Source organism: Dasypus novemcinctus, chromosome 16 (genome assembly GCF_030445035.2).
Source record: "Dasypus novemcinctus isolate mDasNov1 chromosome 16, mDasNov1.1.hap2, whole genome shotgun sequence".
NCBI classification, from domain to species: Eukaryota; Metazoa; Chordata; class Mammalia; order Cingulata; family Dasypodidae; genus Dasypus; species Dasypus novemcinctus.
Genome location: NC_080688.1, coordinates 83,323,339 through 83,349,099, shown reverse-complemented (window position 1 = coordinate 83,349,099; position 25,761 = coordinate 83,323,339). Strand labels below are relative to the sequence as shown.

At 32.1% G+C, this 25,761-nt stretch overlaps 1 protein-coding gene across 5 annotated transcripts in view; it reads left to right on the top strand.

Moving 5' to 3' along the window:
* Window positions 1–324: 324 nt before the first annotated feature.
* Window positions 325–25,761, top strand: part of CDH19 (cadherin 19) — a 108,770-nt gene continuing 83,333 nt past the window's right edge. For 2 of the 5 annotated variants that reach the window (XM_071208582.1, XM_071208581.1), the window contains exon 1: window positions 640–864. Coding sequence is in view for 2 of the 5 variants with exons in the window: in XM_058277874.1 (XP_058133857.1) it covers window positions 801–864 (64 nt within the window). In the remaining 3 variants the exon portion in view is untranslated. Of the gene's footprint in view, window positions 865–25,761 lie in introns of all 5 variants that reach the window. The other 3 variants (XM_071208580.1, XM_058277874.1, XM_058277873.1) reach the window with 3 other exon arrangements.

The following is a 25,761-nucleotide window of genomic DNA, read 5'->3' as shown; positions in this document are numbered from 1 at the left end:
TTGGAGGTTGACTCCTCACAATAATCACATATTAAAATTTGGGGGATATTAAACTTTATGGACATAAAGTGATTTTTACTATAATAGCTTGAGTAACCATCAAAGAATATAAAAAGATGTACAAAATAATAGCGATTTTATAACAAAATATTTATAATATAAATAAAAGAATATGTATTCTAGCTATTAAATCAAAGAACACAAGAAGTATAATTTAGACATTGCTCTCTCACTCTCTATTCTACTTGATGTCTGAGCAGAAAGGACTGAATTAAGCAGCAGCCAGAAGACATAGACTTACTGTGGAAATGTTCTTCTCTTTTTAGTAACTTTTGTGCCTGCTTTCAATTGATGATTTGTTTCTCAGCTATTCCCCAAGCAGAGGGCATGTTCTTTCCACTTGTGGGATTCTCTTATGTGAATTGAATTCCCTCCTTATCACCTCAAGCCAATAAGTATGTTGTTTTATTTTTGCTTGTTGTTAGGAAAAAGGAGAAAACAAACAAACAGAAAAACAAGTGGTTAAGCAGTTCATGCTACTAGCTGAAGCTGTCTACATTTTAATCCCAGAAAATGAACGAACATCAGACTGCCCTTATGATATTTTACACAAAAGGCTCAGTGTTTGTGGCTCTACTCAGAGAACCCAAAATAGCTTTCAGTTAGCAGTGACATACTGACAGTGTTTCACTAAAAGCACAGGCGTCTGTAAAGAGGAGCAATGTGGCATATCGAAGATTTGCTGAGAAGCCAGTGGGGAAGCAAAAAATAAAAAAGAACTAACTTTCCTATTATTCCTCATGTGTTTAACAGGAATTTTGAATTTGAATTTTCACAGAACTCCTAGGACTCGAAGCTATACAGGTAAGACTGATAATTAGGCATATTTCGAATTATATAAATTACCTGTTAATGAAAATGTAGGAAAAAAAACTTGAAAAGCTGTTGCTAGCTTCACTTCAAAATAAAAAAAGAAACAAAAAAATGTTTCTAAAGCCATGCAATGTGTATTGAACTTTCTCTAAAACAAGTGTTTGTGAAAACAATTCTCCATCTTGTAAGGCAGATTGAGAAAAAAAGTTGTTCATATCTTAGGGCATTTTAAACTTAAGCTTCCTGGGATGAATGCACTGCAACTGCAACTTTTCTTTCTCCAGGACATTACTTATTTATCTTGTATTTACTTCTGTACTATCAGGTGCTATGAACTAGGAAGTGGTTATCATTAAAGATAGGAGAAAGATAATTACTTACAGAGTAATTTTTTTTAATATAATAATTTATTTCTTTTAAAATGTTATGCATTATGGAGCTTTCCACATATCTGAATAATGGCAATTATTTTTTTGAAGGGTAATCTACTATACTGGTTGACATATGATTATTTGTTTTCTTCCTCTATGCCAGGTGTTGTTTTTTTAAAATCAAGCTTTCTCTTGGTATTTGAAAACTCTTGGAATGAAAATTTTGAAATAATTAATAATACTATAATAATAGCCTTCATAAAAGTAAACGATTGAGCATAATTATGAATAAAAACATCATTAATTAAACATACACACATACATCGGATATATAATAAAAAGTCTAATTCATCGAATAAGAAAAAAATACAAAATTATAAATTAATAAAAATACAAACTATGGAAGGCATTTAATATTGTTTCAATTCTAATTTGGCACATGTAAATTTAATTAAATAACTAATTTCAATTAAATATTTAAAAGTTCTCCAAAAGGATTTAATAAATCTATAACTAGACTATAAAAACACACAGTATAGGTTCAGCAGTAAAATAGTATAAATGGAATGACAAATTTCTCTCCATTATATAAATTTATACTTTAACTCTATGAATTTATTTCTTGAATTAATATTTTTGTAGGGAAGATATTATTTAGATAAAGTATCTGCACATTTAGTAATGTGTTTATATTTTGATATATTTCCAATATCAAGTAACATGATAAAATTATATAAATTTAATATAATATTTAAATATTTAAAATGTTTTAAATATTATAAGCAGGTAAACATAGTTATAATTTTTTAATTTGAAACTATTTCATTTTCAACAAACACTGAAAATTTCTGTTTACCAAATTTCATAACCAAGAAGTGTTTCTACAAGGAATAAACAAAACAGAATTTAAAGTTCAGAATTAATCAAGTTTTTTAAATGACCACTTTCTGTAATCTCAATATGAGACCTCTTATTCTTCATATATATTTTCTACTTTACCAACACTAAATAACAATGAATGAAATGTATCAGATCATTATGTAAATTATATTTGCAGTTTTGAGATTCGTATTTTGGTAAGTTCTTTAGTCGTGGCTTTGTAAAATATTTACACTTTCATGATTAAATGAACAACACACAGACCCACTCACACAATTGCAGAAGTCTTAAAGAATATGCTATCTACTGACATTTTTTGTTTTGTTTTCCCCTTTGAAATCTTTCAAAGGCATTTACCCCAGGAAAACTTTTCTATTAATAAAATTAAGTTATCATAAGTTGGAGATGTTTTGAAATGATATGTGTACAAGCTTCTCATGCTTTCTTAAGAAATCAGACCCATCCTTTAGGAATTTAACACTGTGTAGCTAGATATCATTTGATAAGTGATATCCAAAGCTGAATGTAATTGATACTGTCCTTTAAGCTTTCATGGTCTTAACATGTACCCTTTAAACTTCCTGTTATATTCAAAGTGTTATAAAGTAGTATGTTACATGTTGTAGTGTAGTAATGCGCTGGGATCCATGTGTTTCATTGTTGAAAAGGACACCTTGAACTTTTCATAGACCTTCCTTTAGATTGGCATTTATAGTTCCCAACCTAGTGATTGAGAACCATGCAAATGAAGAAGAGAAAATGAAACTTTCATATTTTGTTTTTATGATCATTTTCTTCATTATTAATGATAATCATCACTTGTATCTTCCCTTTGTAGTAACATGATATAAATATGGAGTCTAATAATCCTTATGGATACTTTCCATTTATTAATACTTACAACTTCACTCTCTTGAGTTGCCTTTGCTAAAGTGATCAGAAAATCTTTGAACCTTCTTAAAATTATATCCTCAGAATTTTTTTTGCCCAGTCTCATCACCAATCAGTTGATAGAACTCAGCTAAAATGTCTTAAAACGTGCCTTTCCAAAAACTTTTAACAAATAAATTTCTTTTTCTAATGATACATGCACCATTGAAGATTCCAGTAAGATTCATTAAGAGAATTTTTGGCTCACTTAAAAAGTGCTCTATAATTAGTAAAGCCAAAATGTGTTTCATGTCAGAATGTTGTCTCGTTAATTACTCAATAAAAGACATTCATAATCATGAAAGTATGCCATTAGATTAAAGCATACATATAATTTTGAGAAACCCTACTTTGATATACCAATTCAAATTTAAACTGTTTTTATTGGACATTTACTTATTAAAATCCAAGACCAGTATGCTCACAATTTATCTTTTCCTTTATTCTAAGAATTTACATGATAAATAGCCTTTGTAAGTGTGCAAGAGGATACATTAAAGTGCATATACTTTGGCACATCAGCAGTCATGGATTAAAAGTGCCTATGTAATTTTCTCTATGTGCAAAATTTAGAAATGTCATTTCAATGGAAAGGATCAAACTGTACGTAAGTCACAGAAAAGGAAAACGCCCCGTTTTTCTGCCTGTAAGCTTGATTATAGCTAAATTGTTTCACAGAGTTTGCGGTCCGTTTTCTTCTTAAAAATCCTGGTAGAAAATCTATGATTTCCTTTGACAAAAATGTAATACTCCAAAATTTAGAGACAAACAACAGATCAAGAGGAAAGAACATTCAAACAAATCTTTGAATTTTTGAACAGAGTATTGTTGTTTGTCACCAAGCATATATTTCTTGACCATGCTTGAAATTGCTCTTGAAATGGAAAGTCAAATATTACCCGTTCCTCTAAGTATTTGATGATAAATAAATGGGCACAATATCACTTTTTATTTAGATATTAATCCTCTCCTTCTAAATACAACTTTTATCTTTGAGGCTTTATAAGACATTGGTTTCTAGTTGTGATATTTATTTTCTCTCTTTTATCTAGTGCCTATAGAGTATGACAACTCTATGGGCATATGAGGATTTGACTCCAAAGTAACTGGTCAATAATAAATGAATATATGTAATGCATATGTATATGTGAGTTTATGTATATATGTGTATGTGTCTAGATATAGATAACTTCAACTTTATGTATCTACTTCTCTTGATAATTTTACTGGCACACAATTATTCACTGGAGCTGTGCCATTTTACAAAATGTGAATTTAATGAAGTCACTTAGATATGCAACTTAATTTAGGCTATTTTTAAAGTTACAAGATAAAGTTACCATTGTTTATGTGCACATGTGTGTGAATTTTTTAAATCAATATTAAAAGCACACAGCTCTTAATTCCTAAGAATATTTTTAGGAGTTTATGTCACATTTATTGTAATGATATCATTGAGTACTTGGTTATGGAAATTAAAATGAAACAAGGGATACGTTTTAAGGCTGTATGCTTGTGAATTAATTATTACAAATCTTAGCAACATATTAATAGTTTTCTATATTCTGAGAAACAAATATTTTAACTGCGAGTTAAAAATAAAAACTAAGGTAAAGAATTATTTTATATAAGTACATCATCTCTTTCCTTAAAATATAACTCTCTCCCTATCCATTGACAAATTGGTGGGGTTTCATAGTCTACAAAACTTAAAATTTTAGGAACAAAGAGACTTTCAAAAATTGTTTCAATAATACATTCAGACATTCAGCAGGATTGTACTGAGTATTTCTACATTTAAGTACTTAAAAGAAAGCATGATGGGGAGCGAATGTAGCTCAAGAAGTTGTTGGGACCCAGATAGAGCTCAAATGATTGTTGGGACCCAGATGTAGCTCAAGTAGTTGTATGAGGTCCTGGGTTCAATCCCTGGTACCTCCTTAAAAAATTTTAAAAAGCATGTTTGTCTGGCATTAATTTCAATTTCAAAGAACTATAAAACTTAAGGAAAAGAGCTTATCTTTCTTTTGCATCTCAAAGTAACTACATTTGTGACTAGTTTCCTTTCTTCAATCTATATGTTTTAAAATCAACCCACCTCGTGGAGGTATGTATTTACAGTTTTCTCTGATTACAAAACACTTGTGTTTTATTTTTCCCATATAGTTTTCTTTGAAATTAAGGTGATATATTCAAATTTCTCTTTTGAGGATTATATAGCAGGGATTTATTACTCTATAGGCATGCTATTCATGTTAAATGTATTTAACAATGTTCTCTATGGGAGGTTTCCATTATTACATTTTCTAAAATACATTACTTGATTGTTATTTATACATATCTTAAAGGCAAAAGATCATAAAATAATGACCCTTGAAATTGTAAAACGTTAGTATTAAACACTGTGAAAGTAGTCCATCTAGTTTCAAAATTTGTCTTCAAATATTTTCATGTCTACATGCTTTGGATAATCTCAATAAAATCAACATTCAAAAAACTAAGTAGAAATCATATCTTTTAATTTAGTAAGCAGAAATATGTGAAACAAGGCATGCAGAGTTTTTAGCATCATATGCTTTATGTAAGAGAACCTAAGGAAGTACTGGATTTTATATTATACAATTTTGTAACTAAAATAATTTTTATCTCAAAGGAATATGCATACAAATTATGTTGCATGAAAAGAGAACTATTTTTCAATTTACCTTTCAAAACATGTCTTTGGAAATGTATAGTCCATATTTGAATACAAAATTTTATAATAATTTTACTTCAAAAATTTATGATTGCAGATTTGTAATAGATAAAATAAGTTCTGATTACTTTTTTTTTAATTTTGAAATTAATTTAAGTATGTTGGCACATTGTATATTCTGTGATATTATAAATTTAAATCTTCTGAATTTCTTTCAAGTGGTAGAGATGCACAGAGTAATAATAATACGAATATTAATACTAATGCTTACTATTTCAAATATTTTAAAATAAAAATAAAAATTATTTTCAAATACTGTATTTTCTATCTTTTACACAAATACCCAAGATATCATCCTATATCTTTGTTTTCACTTTATTTACAAATACTTTGGAAATCTTGACTACTCTTGGGCATCAGTCTGTGACCTAACAATAATGTTCTATCTGCTCATTTCTGATTCCTGATAATCACATGTAAAGTTTTTCTCCAGATATTCACCAAGTCATGCTAGATGTTTTAATTGAAGAATATCATGCAAAACCAAATCATGGCATTAAGAATGCACATTAGTTCTAAAAATAGGTGAAATGGCTGAGACTATTGTTTTGGTCATTTTTTACTACAAGCTACAAAATACATCTATTTTAATAATCAGTATTAATTTACATTATTTTACATTAATACTGATTTTAAATTACTTTATTTTACATTAAGTTACATTAATACTGATTAATATTTTAAATGATATTAATATAAATTGTTAATACTGATTTTTCCAGTTAAATAAAATATGTTCTAGAATTAAAAATTACTGATAGCCTGAGGCTTGCCATCTACTAAATCTTTCAATTACACAATCTTCCAAATATCAGTGTCCTATTTATTTCCAACATTTGATTGAGTACCTATATGAAAATTTATTCATCTAGACTAAAAATATTTTGACAAAATAAACAATGCCACAGTAAATATGTTTGCCATATTCTTCTAAATATAAATTTATGTCTTTAGAATTAAGCCTCAGAAGCGAGATTAGTAAATGGTTTTAAATTTTTAAGTTTCCTGCAAGTGTCTTCTGCCACTTTCACAATATCATTGCAAATTATTTTGCTCATATAAAATCTCTATGGATTGCCACCGTAAATAATTTTACCTTTCTTAATAAATTTCAAAAAAAACTTTATTGTTAATTTTTAATAAGAGTACCAAAAAATTAAAGTTGTATTTTTGTTAAATTGAGAAGGGGAATGATTTTCCTTTAACCCAGATCTAACTTTGGCATCACTTTAATTCTGCAGTCATTCCATTTTTTTGATGACCATGCTTTAGAGACTTTTTATTTGTAGGAGTAACTGGCTAATGAGTAGTGTAGGAAGTCTTTGAGAAATGATAGAAATGATCTATACATTCTTAGGGTACACAGTTGTGTAGGTGAATATATAAATAAATAAATTTATGTGAGTGTATATGCAGTTGCTGCATGGCAGCTTAGACACAAATAAGAAAAGAATTAGTGACTTGGAAGAAAAATAACCTGAAAATTATGAATTACGCATGTGAGCATAATAGGAAGTATGTGAATAGATTTTAGAAAATAAGGAAATAGAATTGATGGTAAATGAAGCTTGGATATATATGAGAGGGAAAGTGAAGGAAACATTAACACCTTATTCAAGTGTGAGTTTCTAAATGGACTCTGGTTCCTTTCATTGAGATATAAAACCAAGGGATGAGGTGGAGGTAGATATAAATGATAATGAATTCAATATGGCACTTGAAATATCTCTTAGAAATTGGATCTGTAGGTTTGAAGATCAGGAAAAGTTAACTATTGACTATTTAGACTATTTTTTGATACATCAATATATTGATATTAATTGTAGCCATAAAATATGGATATATTTCCCCATGTATAGAATGAATAAATAATCTTTTATGAGAGAACACCAAAATTTAAGTAAGAGACAATGAAGTGTTACAGATGAAAGAGTGAAACCAAGGAAAGGATTTTAAAATGTGCAATGCCTCTGTAAGTTTAATTACCAATATTTCTGGAATTTTGTTAAAGAAAAAGGGGGATTCCCCATAACCTTGATAGATTGGCTGGATTGCTGTAGTGGGGGGAATACGGAATTGCAATTTTTTTCTCAATGAGTGAGAGAATGCTGAGACAGTGTATGAACATCACTCTTCCACATAATTTATTCTGTAATAGCATTTCCCTCCTATTAGTATGAGATCTGATTTTTGATGTTGTATTTTTTGGATTAATCTACTATTTCCTGATATTTTATTTTTTATATTCATTCCTTATTGTTTCACTTTCTTAGGGAGTTTTCTCAAATTGATCTTTTTTAAAAAATTGTCTCTTTTTAAATATCCAGGTATTATTTCCCATTATCTAAATATTCCTTTTCAGTGCAAGCTCCATTTCTCTCATGAATAAATTATAATTTATCTTCCTAATTATTTTTGTTAAAGTTTTGGTTCTTTTCTACTGCTGAAATTAGATTCTGCTTCCTTTTGTTTATATTTTTGATGCTTTTTTGTTTGTTCTGAACTTTTTCTTTTAACTGGAGGCTTTCCCAAAACGGATCTTCATTTATATATAAGTATAAGGAATGTGAATATTTGTTTGAAAAGTTTCTATTTGGATGGATTTCATAATTGAGTATTATGTTTAAACTAGATGATTTTTTTGGTAAAGACCAAGGTGACTGATTTAGAGAGCTCTGAATATCATCATAGATTTTCACTTGAGGATACATGTATCTTCATTATAGATAAATAGACAACATCTTAGTTCATAAGGTTGCTGTAACAAAGTACCACTAAACTGGTTGGCTTAAACAAGAGAAATTTGTTCTCTCATACTTCTGAAAGCCAGAAGTCAAGGGGTTGACTCCTTTAGATTCTATTGTTTGCTAGCAATCCATGGCATTCTTTAGCATCACTGTAATCTTTGCCTCTGTCTTCCCATGACCTTCTTCTCTGTGTCTGTCTGTGTCTCTGAAGTCAAATATCCTCTTATAAGAATATTAGTCATATTTAATTAGGACACACCCAATCAAGTTTGGCCTCATCTTAACTAATGACGTCTTTAAAGACCTGTTTCCAAGTAAGGTCATAGTCATGGGACTGATGGCTAAGACCTATCTTTTGGGGACACATAATTCAACCCCTAATCGAAAGGGAGGTAGGTTCTTAGGTAGGTAAATGGATAGGTAGATGAATAGATAGATAGATTTTGAATTGTTAGAAAGCATTGTTTCTAACTTTATTTTTAGATGTGATGATGGCATTCTATGGTAGTGATTTCAATCTCCTAATATGTCTGAACTATCATAGTTCCTTTACATACTTATAACTATAAATACTTAAATTATTTACAATAACATTTCTATTTCTGTCTCCTGTAAAATCCTGAAAATTCACCTAATCAAATCTGTGCTTATCAATCTTCCATACATAAACTTGAAATCTTTGTAGATGGTCTGTAGCAAATTCTACCTGTTTTATTACTCCCTTTACTGGAAAGATATTTTTCCTGAATTATCTGAACATTTATTTTGAATGCTAATCCTTTGATTTTTTTATTCCTATAGCAATGGGGCCTTACTAGATTCTTTCATGCACTCCAGGAACAGATTAATAAGAATTTATCTAGGTAATTCTGGGATTATAAATATTTAAATAGATATCATGTTTCTGTGACATAATACTAATTACCATTTTGGACATTTGATATATTCTAGGTATAGTTCTTGTTATTTTATATTATTTGTTACAGCAGCCATAGAATTTAGAATGTTATCTCATTTTGTTGTTCAGGAAACTCAATCTCAGACTATTTCCACAATTTGCCTAGAGTCATGCATCTGACATATTATAGAAGTACAATATTTACATTTAATACAGATTTTACTTAATGGCTTATTCACTTTACCTCCCATATATATCCAAGTTTCTTCTATTTTTCAAGTCTTTCAAATCTATTCACTTACCTCCTTTTACTCCCACATGTTTATTTTATAAGTTCTTGCTTAAATCCTACATCAGTATCATAAATGATCTGCCAGTCAACAGTTCTAAATCCCCCAAACACCTTACCCACCCTTATTTCTCCATTCCATTCTCCATACTGAGAACTAATATTTCTGAAATGCAAAACTGATTATATTAGACCTTACGATTGCCTTTTGCACTTTTGTGAAGTTCCATTCTTCAGGGTCTTGAGGTAGGCAAAGGTTTCTTAAACCAGATACATAAAATCATTATCAGTATTGTAGAAAGTTCTGGTAAAGTGCACTTTACCAAAATAAAAAATTTCTGCATGTCAAAAAACACCATGAGTTGAATAAAAAGATAAATAAAGAACTGTAATAATATAATCCATATTATACGTTGACGTATATGTTGTATATTTTTTCATAGGCATACACAGTAACTCATGTTCAGAATATATAAGAATTCCGACAGATCGCTAAGAAAAAATGGAAAGTATCTAAGAAAATGGGCTAAAGATTTATACTCCAGAAATAAGATACCCAAGTGGCCAATGCTATTGATACAGTTTTCATTATATTTAATCATGAGGGAAATGTAAATTAAAATCATAATATGAAACTACAACATACCCTTAAATTAAAGAGACTGTCAGTGACAGTTGGCCAAAATTTGTGACAAGAATGCACAAGCATTGGTGGAAGTGTAAATTGGTTCTGTAATTTTGAAAATTGTCTGGCACATATTGTCTTAAAAATGTTAAATAGACATCAGCCGTTCCACACCTACTACTACTATATCAAAGACAAATAAATGCTGATATTCTTCAAAAGGCATGTACCCACAGGTAAATGGTGTTCTGTAGTTAACTCTTGTTCAAATGTAGGTGTGTGTTTAGCTTTAAGATTTTTAAAACATTTTTATAATTTCTCACTGAAACCTTCGTGTTCCTTAATCTATCTTTTACATTGTACAACTTGTATTGGCCAGTCAAAGGGGTGTATTGGCCAGTCAAAGGGGTATTCTGAATACTAGAATTCAGTTGGTTTTTATAAAGGGTATATATTTGGGGTGGAAGCTTACAGTCACCAGGCCATAAAGTATAAGTTACTTCCACCACCAAAGTCTATTTGGAGCAAGATGGCTGCTGACGTCTGTGAGGGTTCAGGCTTCCTGGGTTCCTCTCTTCCCAGGGCTTGCTTCTCTCCGGGCTCAGTTTCTCTGTTATCTCCACAAGGACAGATGTAGACTATCACTTGTTTTTCTTCCCAGCCTTTTCTCTTTCCTCATGACCAAGATCCTCTGTGTGCTTACTTCCCAGCACTCCAGCTCAAAACCCCACTCCTTCTCTGAGGTGCAGTTTCTCTGTGAGTCCCTGCCCACCAAAGTCCTCTTGACATTACCTAATCAAAGCCTTAATCATTATTCAAGCAAGTAAAAGTGAAACCTCTGAATTCAGTATACTCTAATATGCCCAAAGGGACAGATCAGTTTACAAACATAATCCAGTGTTTATTTTTGGAATTCATAAACCATATCAAACTGCTATTCTCCTCTTCCCTTAAAGCAGCATTTTGTATAATTTCTTCAAGGTCACTAATTTTATGCATATCTAATATGCCATTTACCACTTGAGTAAATTCCATCCTCACCAGTTTAATCCAATTCCTACCAAGTATTATCTGTAGGAAGTTAATTTCTATGTGCTTATTTTCAGCACCTATTATATAGAAAAGTGTGAAAACATATACTATACTATGGAATTCTTGTAAGATAATTCAATTAAAGAATGTTACTCTTTGTAAAATAACTAATACAGAATAAGCACATAATACATATTGGAGAAGAAGATGATAATGATGATCATCTCTATTTCCATTCAAATCACTTTGGAGCTTGTTAAACCACCTAACTGGTAAGTCAAAAACTCTGCTGGGGAATCTACATTTTAACAAACTTCTTAGCTGATTCTCATGAAGAATAATACCTGTAAAACTTGTTCAGAAATTGAAGGAATAATCTAACCAAAGTAATCTTTAATTTATTTAAATTTCCTCTATTCTTCTATGCAACATAAAATTTTAAACTAGAAAAAATATAGTAAGCTCCAACATGGCATATTTAAAAGTAATAATTATAATCCTTATTGTCAAATAATGTGTTTTATATGTGTAGCTCAAATGTTCATTTTCTTTTGTTTTAATTTCACTGTGTTCATCTGAATCAGATGCCATGTAGTTTTGTGATAATATATGGATTTCTCAATTTTGCACTCATTTGACACACACACAGGCACAAGTAAAAACATGAACTACATGACTTAAATTTTTTCCACTCACTAAGAACTGGTATTTGTCTAAAAAACCTGAAACTATGCTTATGGTTTCTCTTTCCTTCAACAAAATGATATTTCCACACCATTTGGCAATAGTGCTTAATACGTATTCATTTTGATAGTGGAATAAGTTTATAGACATTATAGTTATAGAGAAGATGTTCTGAAATCAAAATTGATACTTGGATAAAGAAACATTTGGATGGTATCTTTGATGAGGCATTATGTAACTACTCTTACAACATCAACAGTGGCTGTCAAATAGTGTACAAATGTGCCTTTATTCTCAGAGGCAGGGGCTACAAAGATTTTCAACAAGTGATAAATGAAACAATCTATCATGGAAATTGAAGACAAAAGTAATAAATGCTACAATAAATTATAGGGACAATAGAATACATTGTTAGAAGAAAAATATTTTTCCTTCATCTTGTCTCTTATAATGTTATATATGAGTTCAATTTTCCAAGTATTATTTATGTGGTAAAAACATAGCTATCCAAAACAATGTTTTAAGAAAAAATATCTCAATTTGTGTAATTCTATTTTTGTGGAATTTCCTACTCTGTAAATATGTGAGAACTGATGATTTTGTTAAACTGCTTTGTTTTATTTAATGGTTCACATAGTCTTCAGAAGTCTACCTCATTCATCAGTTTTTTTAAAATACAGTTTTTTATTTTTTAAAAAGATACTTAGATTACATAAAAGTTACATTAAAAATATAGGGAATTCCCATATGCCCCACTCCCTACCCCTCCCATATTTTCCCACATTAACATCCTTCATTAGTGGGGTACATTTGTTACAATTGATGAACACATTTTGGGGCATTGCTACTAAGCATGGAATATAGTTTACACTCTCTTTCACACAATTTTTAAAATTATGACAAGAAATATAATGGCCTGTATCTGTCATTGCAATGTCATTCAGGACAATTCCAAAGTCCCAAAAATGACCCCACGTTACAACTGTTTTTCCCTCTCCCTCCCCCTTAGACCCTCCAGTGGTTACTGCCTCCACATCAATGATAAAAGTTCTTCCATGGCTAGAATCACAAGTCTATAGTAAAGTACCAGTAAGTCTACTCTAATCCATCATTCGTTCCCCAGTCCTGAGGACTCTGATATGGTGATGCCCACTCCTCCTCTAATTGAGAAGGGGCTCAGATCCATGGGGCAGATGGATGGGACTACCTTGCTTGCAGTTAAAGACTCTCTCTGTTCCTTGGGATGGTCATTGTGCATCATCATCTCCTTGTTAGTTGTCTTGGGTGAATCCAATGAACTGGAGAGTAGGTGTTGTGACTCTGTTGAGATTCAGGGCCCACTGACACAAGGACAGCCCAAAGATTTAAGCCTCTTGGACATATACTTATCAACTCTAGTACTAAGGATAGGTTCAAATAGAAGGGGCAGAAGAGCTATGTGTAGAGAAACCATAACTGAGTCCAGCTCTGTCACACTGGAAGCATAAATTCCAAAGTAGGGCCCACTGGCAGGGCACCAAACTCCTGAACTGTCTGCCCTGACTGTAGTGTCTGGATGTCTCCAGAGCCCTCAGCAGGCCACTATTACAGACAGTATTTATTTTGGCAGTCAGCGAGATCCTGCTGAGATGTGCATAAATGTAGACTCTGGAACGAATTCCCAACTCACTTTAAAGTGGCTTAGCCATATAAACTCATTTGTCTTTACCTGTTCCCCCTTTAGGTGAAGGTCTTTTTCCAGTTGCATTGCCAGTTGGTAGTTGGTAGTAATTCCTCGGTGCCAGGGAGGCTCATCCCTCCCATGCTGGGGCGGGGAGAGGGGGAGATAATGCACTTATATGCTGAGTTCGACTTTGAGAGAGGTCATATTTGAGCAACAATGAGGCTCACAGAAAGTAACTTGTATATACCCTACAATACTAGGGTAAATTTCAACTTCAAAAGTAAAGGTTCATAAGTACAGTCATCAATGTCAAGGGCCCATCAATGGTCCATCCTCCTTCACTAGTCACTGCCCCTGTACTCAGTGGATTCTTGCTGATCATTAGGGAATGACTGGGCTTCCCAGGATGGAAATTTAATATTCTTTTGGTTATCGTGTGACTCTCCACCCACCGTGACAATACCCATGGACACACGAGTACATTGATATGCCTTATATGTAGCTGCAGGTGAACCTCCTCCCTTCCTCCCCATCACTGACATTCTGCACCAATGATCCTCCCGTCACAGTTGTAACCCTTCTGTGATCCAAAACATCTTAAAAAATGAAGCCAAAGCTAACCAAATACAATTAATAAGAAAATGAAATAGTAATGATAGTTTGAAAAACAATAAACAGAATACAAAAATTTTTTTAAATTGGGATAGTAAAAAACAATAAAAATATAAAATTTAAAAAAATATTGACATTATGTCTTCCATCACTGTAACTGTAAGATCTGTTGTCTTGCATGTACAGTGACATTTTCATCTGCTTATTCCCCCAGTGTCTTTTTTTTTTTTTCATTTTGTCTTCACAGAAGCTTTAGGTTACAGAAAAGTGGTATACAGAATATGGGGAGTCCCATTGAACCAACATCCTCGCCCCTTTCCCCTTTCTCCTGTTAATAACATTTTACATGTGGTTGGTACATTTGTTACAATTGATGTACAAATACTGAAACATTGCTGCTAACGGTGGCCAATGATTTACATTATGGTTTACATTTTGTACCATACACTTTTATAAATTTTGATGAAATTTAACTTGACCTGTATATATCATTGCAATATCATATAGAGCACTTCCATCCCCCAAATGCCCCATGTTCCAGCTCTTCTATTCTTCCCTCCACCTCCCCTCATGACCCATGGCAACCACCAAGCTTCACTCCTTGAAGAATAAGATTCATAGTTTATTGCAACAACATTGAGGGCTTAACATACTGGCCTAGTCTCCCCTATTAGGCACTGACTGTGCTCTCGAGAGACTCCCACCCACTCTATTTGAGAACATAACAGGACTCCCCAGGATGAGAGTCCAATATCTTCCTGCTCATTTTGTGAGTCTCCAGTGAAAGAGCATGAACCATTGACAGCTAAGAGACTTCAAAATGATTCAGGAGTTCATTTCACAGGCTACTTTTTGCAATTCTAGCAATGGAAAAACTTTTATCATTGATGTGGAGGCAGTGGCCACTGGAGGTTCTGAATGGAGGGAGAGGAAAAAACGATTGTAGTATGGGGCATTTTGGGGACTTTGGAACTGTCCTGAATGACACTGCAATGACAGATACAGGCAATTATATATCTCACCATAACTTACAAAATTATGCAAGAGAGAGTGTAAACTACAATGTAAACTATAACCCACACTTAGTAGCAATGCCCCAAAATGTGTTTATCAATTGTAACAAATGTACCCCACTAATGAAAGATGTTGTTAATGTGGGAAAATGTGGGAGGCATAGGGAGCAGAGCATATGGGAAACTCCTATATTTTTAAAGTAATGTTTATGTAATCTAAGAATCTTTTTTAAAAAATGAAAAAAGCTTATTAAAAATTTTAAAACAAGAGTAAATAATCAAGTAGGAATCCAAAAGAAAAGCTTAGTATGTCAACTAATTACCTTAAGGGAGAAATGAAAATATGTACTTTAGGAAAAATAGGCTATTTTCTAGAAAAGAAATTCATTGCCTTTACATTATAGCATTTCTTAATTTTAAAAGTTGTTGGTTATAATTATGAAGACCTGGAGATTACTCATAAGTTTGAATTTTTTATAATTAAATACCTAAAACTAATTTTGTTATTTCAGATATTGTTGACATGCATTTAAAATATCACAGTGTCACTTGCCTGAGGAATGCATCCAGATCTGAATGCATCAGACAAATGAAAAAGAGATAAAGAAAGATAAAATTCAAGAAGGAAGTATCTGAGCATTTGCTTTAAAAATAGCAAAGAAATAGAATAATTAATTCAGTACCTGTTATTACTTATTTCTTCATACCTGTGCAAGTTTTTTTTATTTTAAAATCATTCCAGAATACTACTAAAAGGTAAAATATGAATACTGACTGTCAAAATGTATTTTAAACTATGAAGGAATATAAAAACACATGCATATGCTTTTAGCCTTATCTTCTTCCTACTGTTATTTGTAACCCTCTTTTCCAGGTTATCTTCAGTGTATTGGATAGGTTGACCTTTCAATAAAGTGAAGAAAATATTCTAGAATGGGAAAGACTGAGTTGAACTCGAGAAACCAAGACTTGCCATATACCTGAGAAAGAATTAGCTGAATTGTATACTGAAAAGATTTGTAACCAGTTCAACTACCCTTAATATCTGAACTTGAAAACACCTGAGTTTGTACTGCTCTCTAAAACAATGCTTTTGAATTAATATGCAAATGCCTTGACACTTGGCACACATTTCTACGCAATTCTGACCTTACTCAACCTCTTATATTCTTTTAAGTTTGTTATTTTCTTCTCTTCCTTTTGCTTGACAAGTCTTTATACCAGCTGTAATTTATAGTTTTCCCTCAGTAGCTTACATATGGTCACTTTGATCTTCTCTTTTTGAATAGATATAATCGCATCTCTTGAATTACAAAAAGGATTAACAAGAGAATACATGGAGTAACTATTTTGATGCTGGAAATATAGTTGATTTTATTAGTCAGGGTGCTAAGCTGCATTACAGTAACCAATTAACTCTTCAGTTCTCAGCAACTTTACATCACAGATATTTATTGTGAGTCACCCAGTGATCCAGGCATGCTGGTGTGTCCATTTCCTCATAACAATACCTCCTTGCCCAATCAGGAAGAGATCATAGTCTTTCCACTTAGTTCCAACATGATATATATCATTGTTACTCACATTATATTAGCAAAACTAGCACCGTAGTTCTCCCCAATATCAAGAGGGATATTGATAATCAATAGTGTGTCTAATTCAAAGATCAAAGATTTTAGTTCCTGTGGTTGCTTGGACTTGTGTACCCCAGAAAAAAAAAAAAAAAACATGTTCTTAAACTTAATCCAGACCTGTGGGTGTGAAATCCTGTAAATAAGACTACTGATGAGATTATTTCAGTGTAGCTGTGGCCCCCCTCCCGAGTCGGGATAGGTCTTGATCCTGTTGCCAGAAAGAAAATCAGAGAGAACAGCAAGAAACTGGAAGGCAACAGAGCCCAGAAAAGAAAGGAGAAGCCAAAATAGGCCACCATGGACATTGCTATGGGACAGAAAAGCCAAGGATCAAGGATCGCTGGCAGCCAGCTCCGGAATGCCATAGCCTTCTGGGAGAAAGCATTGCCTTGATGACACCTTGATTTTGGACTTCTAACCTCAAAACCATGAACCAATAAATTCTTTTGTATACCCAATCCATTGCATAGTACATGCTTTAGCACAGAGGAAATGAAAATAGTTCTTTTAACCTCTTCTTTCAGATCTAGCTCATATCCATTTCAGCTGACTAAGGATTCAAAGATTAGGGACAGATTATGAAAGCCTAAAAGAATACAGTGTAAGGTAGGAAATCATGATTACAATTGATGTATTTCTGTTAAGCTTCAGTCTGCAATCACCAAGAATCCACTTAGTATCTTCACTTGTTCAGATACTTATTAGTATGTTTACTGCAGTGTCTCCAATTTTCTCCCCTCCTGACTATCCCTACACAGACAATTGTTCATCGAACTTGTCAGTTTGCCTCCATATTATCCACTGATTCTCTTACTCATATCAGCCCTTTCCAGGAGCCAGTGTTAGTCTGAGTACTGCCATAGGGCTGCACATTACAGTTGGAAATAAATAGTCATGGATCTTAGGGTTCTAGATAGGAGAAAAAGAAGAACCAGTGGAATGTCCTAGAATCACAGATACTTCCAAGCCATAGTCAAAGGTTTGAATAATTTAATCAAAAACTAACTATTATGACTAGTAATGGAAGAATCTGTAGCACTGATGTGGAGAAAGTGGCCACGATAATTGCTGAGGGCAGGGAGAGGGAAGAAGAGATGTGATGTGGGGCATTTTCAGGACTTGTGGTTGTCCGAAATGATACTGCAGGGATAAATACTGGGCATTACATATCCCGCCATAACCCACTGAATATACTGGGGAAGAGTGTAAACTACAATGTAAACTATAATCCATGGGGTACAACAGTGCTTCAAAATGTATTCACCAAATGCAATGAGATTGTTGATGTGGGAGGAGTGGTCGGGGAGGGTGTGGGGTATGTGGGTACCTCTTATATTTTTTAATGTAAAATTTTTTGTGATCTATGTATCTTCAAAAAAATACAATAAAAAAGTGGAAAAAAGAAAAGAGAAAAAAAACTAATGTCATATTTCAAATGATTTAAATAAAATTTAAAGTGGAAAATAAAAATTAAAATATAGGTGCTGGAATGGAAATCAGAAATAACACAATATGTAATACAAATTTTCAAAGGCATTTTGGTTGAAACATATCAGCAAGAAAAGGGGTATAGTTTTCTTTACCAAACATTTTATTAGTATTGTTTTCTTTACCTCTTTGTTTAAGTACATAAACAAGGTTTTAAACAGATTCATACAAATAAAGAGTACCATTGTTTGTATTAGAAAAGTTGTAGATATACAAAAAAAATCATGCAGAATAAATATAGTTCCCATATATCCGTACAGATTTCCCTATTATTAACATTTTGCATCTATGTGGTGCCATTGTTATAACTGATAAAAATATTTAAATTATTAATATTAGTACATTCTATAGTTTATATTAGGCTCCACTGTATTTATTGTATAGTCTTATTTTTTAAATTTTTTTATTCTAATAAAATACAAACAACCTAAAATTTCTCCTTTTAATTGCATCCAAATATATAATTTAATGATATTAATTACATTCACACTGTTGTGGTATCATTACCTCTATCCATTACCAAACTTTTCCATCATTCCAAACTCAAACTCAGTATCAATTCAGCATTAAATCCCCCTTCCCTACCTCATCTTCCCTACCTACAGGAAACCTGTACTATAGTTTATGACTATAAATTTGCTTATTATAATTATTCCATATCAATGAGAGCACACATTAATTGTCCTTTTGTGTCTGTCTGATTTCAGTCAACATGATATCTTCAGGGTTTATCCATATTGTCACAGGGGTCAGAAAATCATTCCTTTTTATAGCTGAATAGCTTTCCACTATATGTATATATCACATTTTGTTAATTAATCTGTTGATGGACAGTTGGGTTGCTTTTGGGAATTGTGAATAACACCCTATGACCATCAGTGGGCAAATTCCTAAGTCTTTGTCTTTAATTCATTGTCATTAATACATAGAATTGGGATGTCATTTAATTAATTTGTCATTAATACATAGAATTGGGATGGTTGGATCATGTGGTAATTCTAACTTTAATTTTCTGAGGGACTGACAAACTGATTGCCACAGTGACAACACCATTTCCTATTTCTCTACTTTCTTTCCAACACTTATTATTTTCTGTTGATTTTTTTTTCATAGTAGTCATTCTAATGGGTGTGAAATGGTATCTCATTGTGAATTTGATTTGCATTTCCCTAATGATTAATATTATTGAGCATCATTTTATGTGGCTTTTGACCATTTCTATATCTTCTTTGGAGAAATGCCTATTAAGTCATTTTATCTGGATTGTTGAGTTGTAGAATTTCTATATACATTCTGGATATTAAATCCTTATTGGATATGTGATTTTCTCCCATTTTATGTAAGTTGTCTTTTCACTTACATGACGAAGTCCTTTAAACCACAGAACTTTTTAATTTTTTTAAAGTCCCATTTATTTTTTTTCTTTTGTTGCTCATGCTTTTTGTGTAAAGTCTAAGAAATCATTGCCTACAACAAGTTCCTGAACATGTATCCCTGTTTTCTTCTTGGAGTTTTACAGTTTTGATTCTTATATTTAGGTGTTTGATACATTTTGAATTAGTTTTTTTATATGGTGGGAGGTAGGTGTTCACCTTCATTCTTTTGTGTATGTGTATCCAGTTTTCCAGGCACCATTTGTTGAAGAGACTATGCTTTCCCCATTGAGTGGACTTGGCACCCTTGTCAAAAATCAAATAGCCATAGAGGTGAAGATGTATTTCTGAAATCTCAATTCAATTCCATTGTATTATATGCTTGTCCTTGTGCCAGTTCCATTCTATTTTGATTATTGTAAGCTTTATAATAGGTTTTAATATTGGGAAGTATGCATCTTACAAATTCATTTTTTTCAAATATTTTTGTCTATTTGAGGAAACTTACCCTTCCATTTAATAAAATGATTGGCTTTTTAAATTTTTTTTTAATCCATGAACATGTAATTATCTTTCATTTATTTAGGTCTTCTTTGAGTTCTTTTAGCTAAGTATTGCTGCTTTCTGTGTACAACTTCTTTACATCTTTTGTTAAATTTATTCCTAAATATTTTATTCCTATTATTGCTATTGTAAATGGAATTGTTTCTTGATTTTCTTCTCAAATTGTTCATTACTAGTGTCTTGAATAGTTCTAATTTTGCATGTTAGTCTTCTTCCCCACCATTTTACTGAATCTATTAGCTTGTGTAGCTTTGCTGTGAATTTTAGAGGACTTTCTTCATGTAAGACAATGACATCTATAAATAAGGAAAGTTTTACTTCTTCCTTTCTAATTTGGATTTCTATTATTTTCTTTTCTTGCTCAATTCCTCTGGCTAGAACATTCAATAAAATGTTGAATAACAGCAGTGATAATGGGCATCATTGTCTTGTTCCAGATCTTAGAGGGAAAACTTTCTGTCTTCATCGAGTATGATGTTAACTGTGCATTTTTAATATATGTCCTATATTGCATTGAGAAGTTTTCCTTCTATCCCTAGTTTTTGAAGTGTTTTTATCAAGAAGGAATACTAGATCTTGTCAAATGCCTTTTTTGCATTATTTGAGATGATCACTCATATGTGTATTTTCACCCTTCATTCCCTTAATATAGTGCATTGCATTTATTGGTCTTACGTAAAAGTAGTCTTGCATATAAGGGATAAATCCCACCTGTTCATAGTATACTATTCTTTATTTTTAGGAGGTACCAGGGATTGAGCCCAGGACCTCTTACATGGGAAATAAGCATTCAACCACTGAGCTACATCTACTCCCCATGTATTATTCTTTTAATGTGCTGTTGGATATGGTTTGCCAGTATTTTGTTGAGGATTTTTATATCTATATACATAAAGAATATTGTTCTGAAATTTTACTTTCTTGTGGTATCTTTATCCGACTTTAGTATTAGATGATGTTGGTCTCAGATTGAATTAAGGAGTGTTCCCTCCTCTTCAATTTTTGGAAGAATTTGATCAGGATTGGTGTAAATTCTTTTTGGAATTTTTTGATATATTCACCAATGAAGCCATCGGATCCTAAGCTTTACTTTATTCAGAAGTCTTTGATTACTGATTAAAACTCTAATTATTGATTGGATGACATCTTCTCTTTCTTCTTGAGTCTGTGTAGATCTAGGAATTTTTCCATTTCATCTAGGTTATCTGTTAGCTACAGCTGTTTACTGTATCCTTTATAATCCTTTTTTTATTTCTTTGGAGCCGGTAGTAATACCCACCCCTTTCTTTTCTGATTTAATTATTTGAGTCCTCATTCCTGTTTTCATACTAGCTAAAAGTTTATCAACTTAATTGATCTTTAAAAATAACCAGCGTTTGGTTTTGTTGATTCTCTCTATTGTCTTTTTAAAATTCTCTATTGCATTTATCTCACCTCTAATCTTTATTATTTCCTTGCTTCTGCTAGGTTTGAGCATGGTTTGCTCTTCTTTTCTAGATTCTCCAGCCTTCCACCCAATAGATTGGTACTGATGTTGTCCTCACAGTGTGTGCCTAGGGGTAACTCTGTTCCCTCTAGAATGGGGCTAGGAATTCCAAATGGGAGCAAAGATTAGCCACATACCTTGCCACGGTGGAGTTAGGTAAGAGGTCAGCAAGGGTGCCACAAGATTCTTCTATCATATTTTAAGCTGCATTTTCATGATTCTGCACTTGTCCAGTTGCTGCAACCTTTTAACTGTTTTCCTGAGTTCTGAAGAAGATGACTCTGCCAGTTTTTCCTAGTTTTTCCAAGATTCTGTTGGGGAATGGAAAACTAGAATGTCTTACACCAACATTTTTGTGACCAGTCAATGTGTACTTTGTAAAAATGAATATTGTGACAATGTTTGCATCATTAAAAAATTCAATGTGTGGTCTAAAATTTACCACCAAACACATGTGCTGCTGCCTTAATTTTTATTCTTTGGAGGTAATGGGGATTGAACTTAGGACTTTGTACGTAAGAAGCTGACACTCAAATCACAAGCTAAATCAGCTCGTTATTTTTTTTTTCATGCTGCTGCTTAATATGGAATTATATGGATAAAATTCTGGGGAGGAAAAAAGGAGCAGTGTATGTTAATAGGCAATTGAAGGCTTTCTTTTTGTCCTTTTTTAAGGAATCCATTAAATTAGAAGAGAGAAAGGTAAAGAGTCTCCAACTCCTGCCTCTTCATAAATAGCACCACATTTTACTACTTATGTTCACCCTGACGTTTCATAGCATGTGTTTACAACACACATTTAGAACCCCATATGAGAAGGTAAAAATGTTTCTTTAAAATGTTGTTCAGCAACACTTTTTTAGTAACGTCTTAGAAATCTTTGTTTTAAGAGCCTACTTGGAGGTTATTTTTAAAGGAATGAAAATTCCTGACTATCTCATAGTATCATTCTTTTGATATATTATTTGGCCAAGTTTATTCCATAGTTTTCTAAAGATGGAGATATTAAATTAATTGCTACCTGCTTTTCCCATAAGAAGCTGGGCATAGTTGAGCTCAATATTTCAGCTTTCCCTAAGCTTTCCAGAATGCATTATAATTTTATAAGTTTTCACAGATGAAATAATTATCTTTATGTAACCAAGAAGAAGTCATAGAAAAGATAATTTCTAATTAGATTCTGCTTCAAACTATATAAGTGCATAGATTATACATTATATATTTTTTACCCCTTAAGTCATAATTAGACTTCTCTGAAAACATAATTGTTCTGAGTCACACTGGGATCATTATCAGTGTATATATATGTCCATGCAATCTTATGTATTGCTTCAAGCATGACAATGTTTATTTGTCATAGTCACTTAGTCATGCTTAGAAAAAATAATGGCATTCAAAGCACTTGAAAGTATGTGTGGAACACACCAATTAGGGAAAATATATCCTAATCTATTTTGCAATATTCATTTATAAAGTTTTTATATGTCTGTGCATTGCTTGAAGAAAGAAAAACTTTTCAAAAAGGAGCAATAATGATCTCATTGGATTTTTCCTACCTACCTATTGGTAGCAATTTTTATGGAGTTAGTTAACACACTTAACAAGTACTTAATATCCAGGCAAAGTTCTGGGTGCATCAACTCATTTGATCAAGATAACAACTCTATGAGTTAGGCACATTTATTAGTTTCATCATTTTTATGAGACAACTGAGGCATGGCGAGTTTAGCTGATTGAAGGTGGAGATAGTTTAGACCCTAAATCATCCTTGCTCCACAGAGAGAACTCTTTAACTACAGCAAGCTGCTTTTAGAAGGACATTTGATTTCAACGTATTAGGGAAAAAGGTTCCGGAGTCAGTAGGTTGTGACATCTTGACCTTCACTATAATGCCAAATAACTCTATTTATATAAAATATTTTGCAAGTTATTATAAAATTATGTATATATAATAATAAAATATAGAGATGCACATAAGAAAAATTTAAAATTAATTTCTAATACCTCAGCTCAGAGATATTTATTTGAATTTTAGGGCATGCTATTTCACACTATTCCAGGCATTCTTCTCTGCATTTACCTACATTTTTTTCCTTAGGTTAGTGGAATTATTTTGTAGATATAATTTTAAATGATTTTCCTTCACTTAACAACACATTACAGTCATTTTTCTATATCATTAACTTATACTACAGAATCAGATTTAATGACTGAATAATATTATATAGACATGAATTTTGAAATTTGTTTTTATTCATGTACTGCTTTTTTTCTGAATATTTCCCATCCGAATACGTTTAGAGTATTCAGAGAGTTTATGGTGTTTATTTAACCTATGTTATACATTTTCACAAGAACAGTAAGGGGAAAATTGATTTCAGAAAAAGATTTTGTGGGGTTGAATGCAGTCACTCAGAAATGTATGAATTACCTTATGAACATTCAATACCTAAATTAAAACCAGATTGCAAAAATAGTAAATGTGTTATTAAGTTCTATATAGATCAATTACATTGGCCACATACAGTGAGAGATATAATCCAAAAGGAAGTTTTATGCAAATCTTTAATACAAAAATATTCAAAGATTTAATCTGGAGATGCCAAGGAAAAATTATGTTTTGGTAGTGTGGCAGCTGGTGCAGGGGATAGGCTACTGATTTTAAGAAAATGAGGTTTTGCCAGAATACATTTCACTAACTAGAATCTACCTTTTCTAACTCTGAAAAATCTTGCACCCTCAAAATCATTTTAGTCAGTGCTTGGCCCTCTGAATATTCTGCTTCTTAATCCTCATTCCAGCCCAGGCACAGAATGGCATTTGCTGTTCCATATGCTGGTACATCACCCAAACTGTGGCTTCCAAGGCTTGCAAAATGTCTGAATATAGTGTCAGGGGCTCTTAGGAAGGCAATCTGATTCCGTATTAACTTTTCTGTAGCACAAGGCTTTTTAAAGAAAATATGCAAAGTATTTGTTTCATCAGAGTACATAAATGGGACAGTGAAAAACTTTCACATTGTAGGTCTCTGGATTGAGTGTTCTTGGAGAAAGAATTGGCCATGTAACATTACAATTATCAGTCTGGAAACTTTGCTTCCTTCACACTTACGTGTGCAAGCTGCATTCACTCAATTTTCTTTCTATATTTCTTATTGGGGATCTGAGAAAGATATTTCAAAGATTTTATGTATAGTGCCTTTCTATGCAGACTGGCAAATTTCCCTTGATTTTTAAAAGATCACAAATAGGATTAAGTTTCTATATTTATCCCATCCACATTTCCAAAGCTTCAGGTGTTATCTTCTCACACGTAACCACCAAATCCATCACTCTGACTCATTCTTTCATTCCTTTCTGAACTCAAGAATCTTTAGAACAAGAGGGGGAAATGTGCCCCAAAAGAGTACTAGAAAACATTTCATTATATCTAGTTTCCAGACTGATCCAAACATTAAAATGCAATTTCTTCATCTATATCAATTAAATAAGGCAAACAATGTTACAGATGCCATGATATATCTATATATTTTATTTCTTATGTCAAGTAAAGCAACGTGTATATTGTACAATCTATGCTGTGATGATCAGTTTTCTAGTCCTAGTTCTATTGCTAAGTTATTCATTATTGGGTAAGTCACTGAACATATCTGAATATAAACTCTTTCATGTGCAAGTGTCATGTTGGAAGAAATATAATTTTCAATACCAAAATCATATGCTTTAGATAAGACATACTGATGATGCTTGTGATAAATGCATTATACAAATATGAGCATGATTATTTTATTTAATATTGTGTTAAAATTAATACCATTTCATCTTGTATCCATTATATATTTTTAA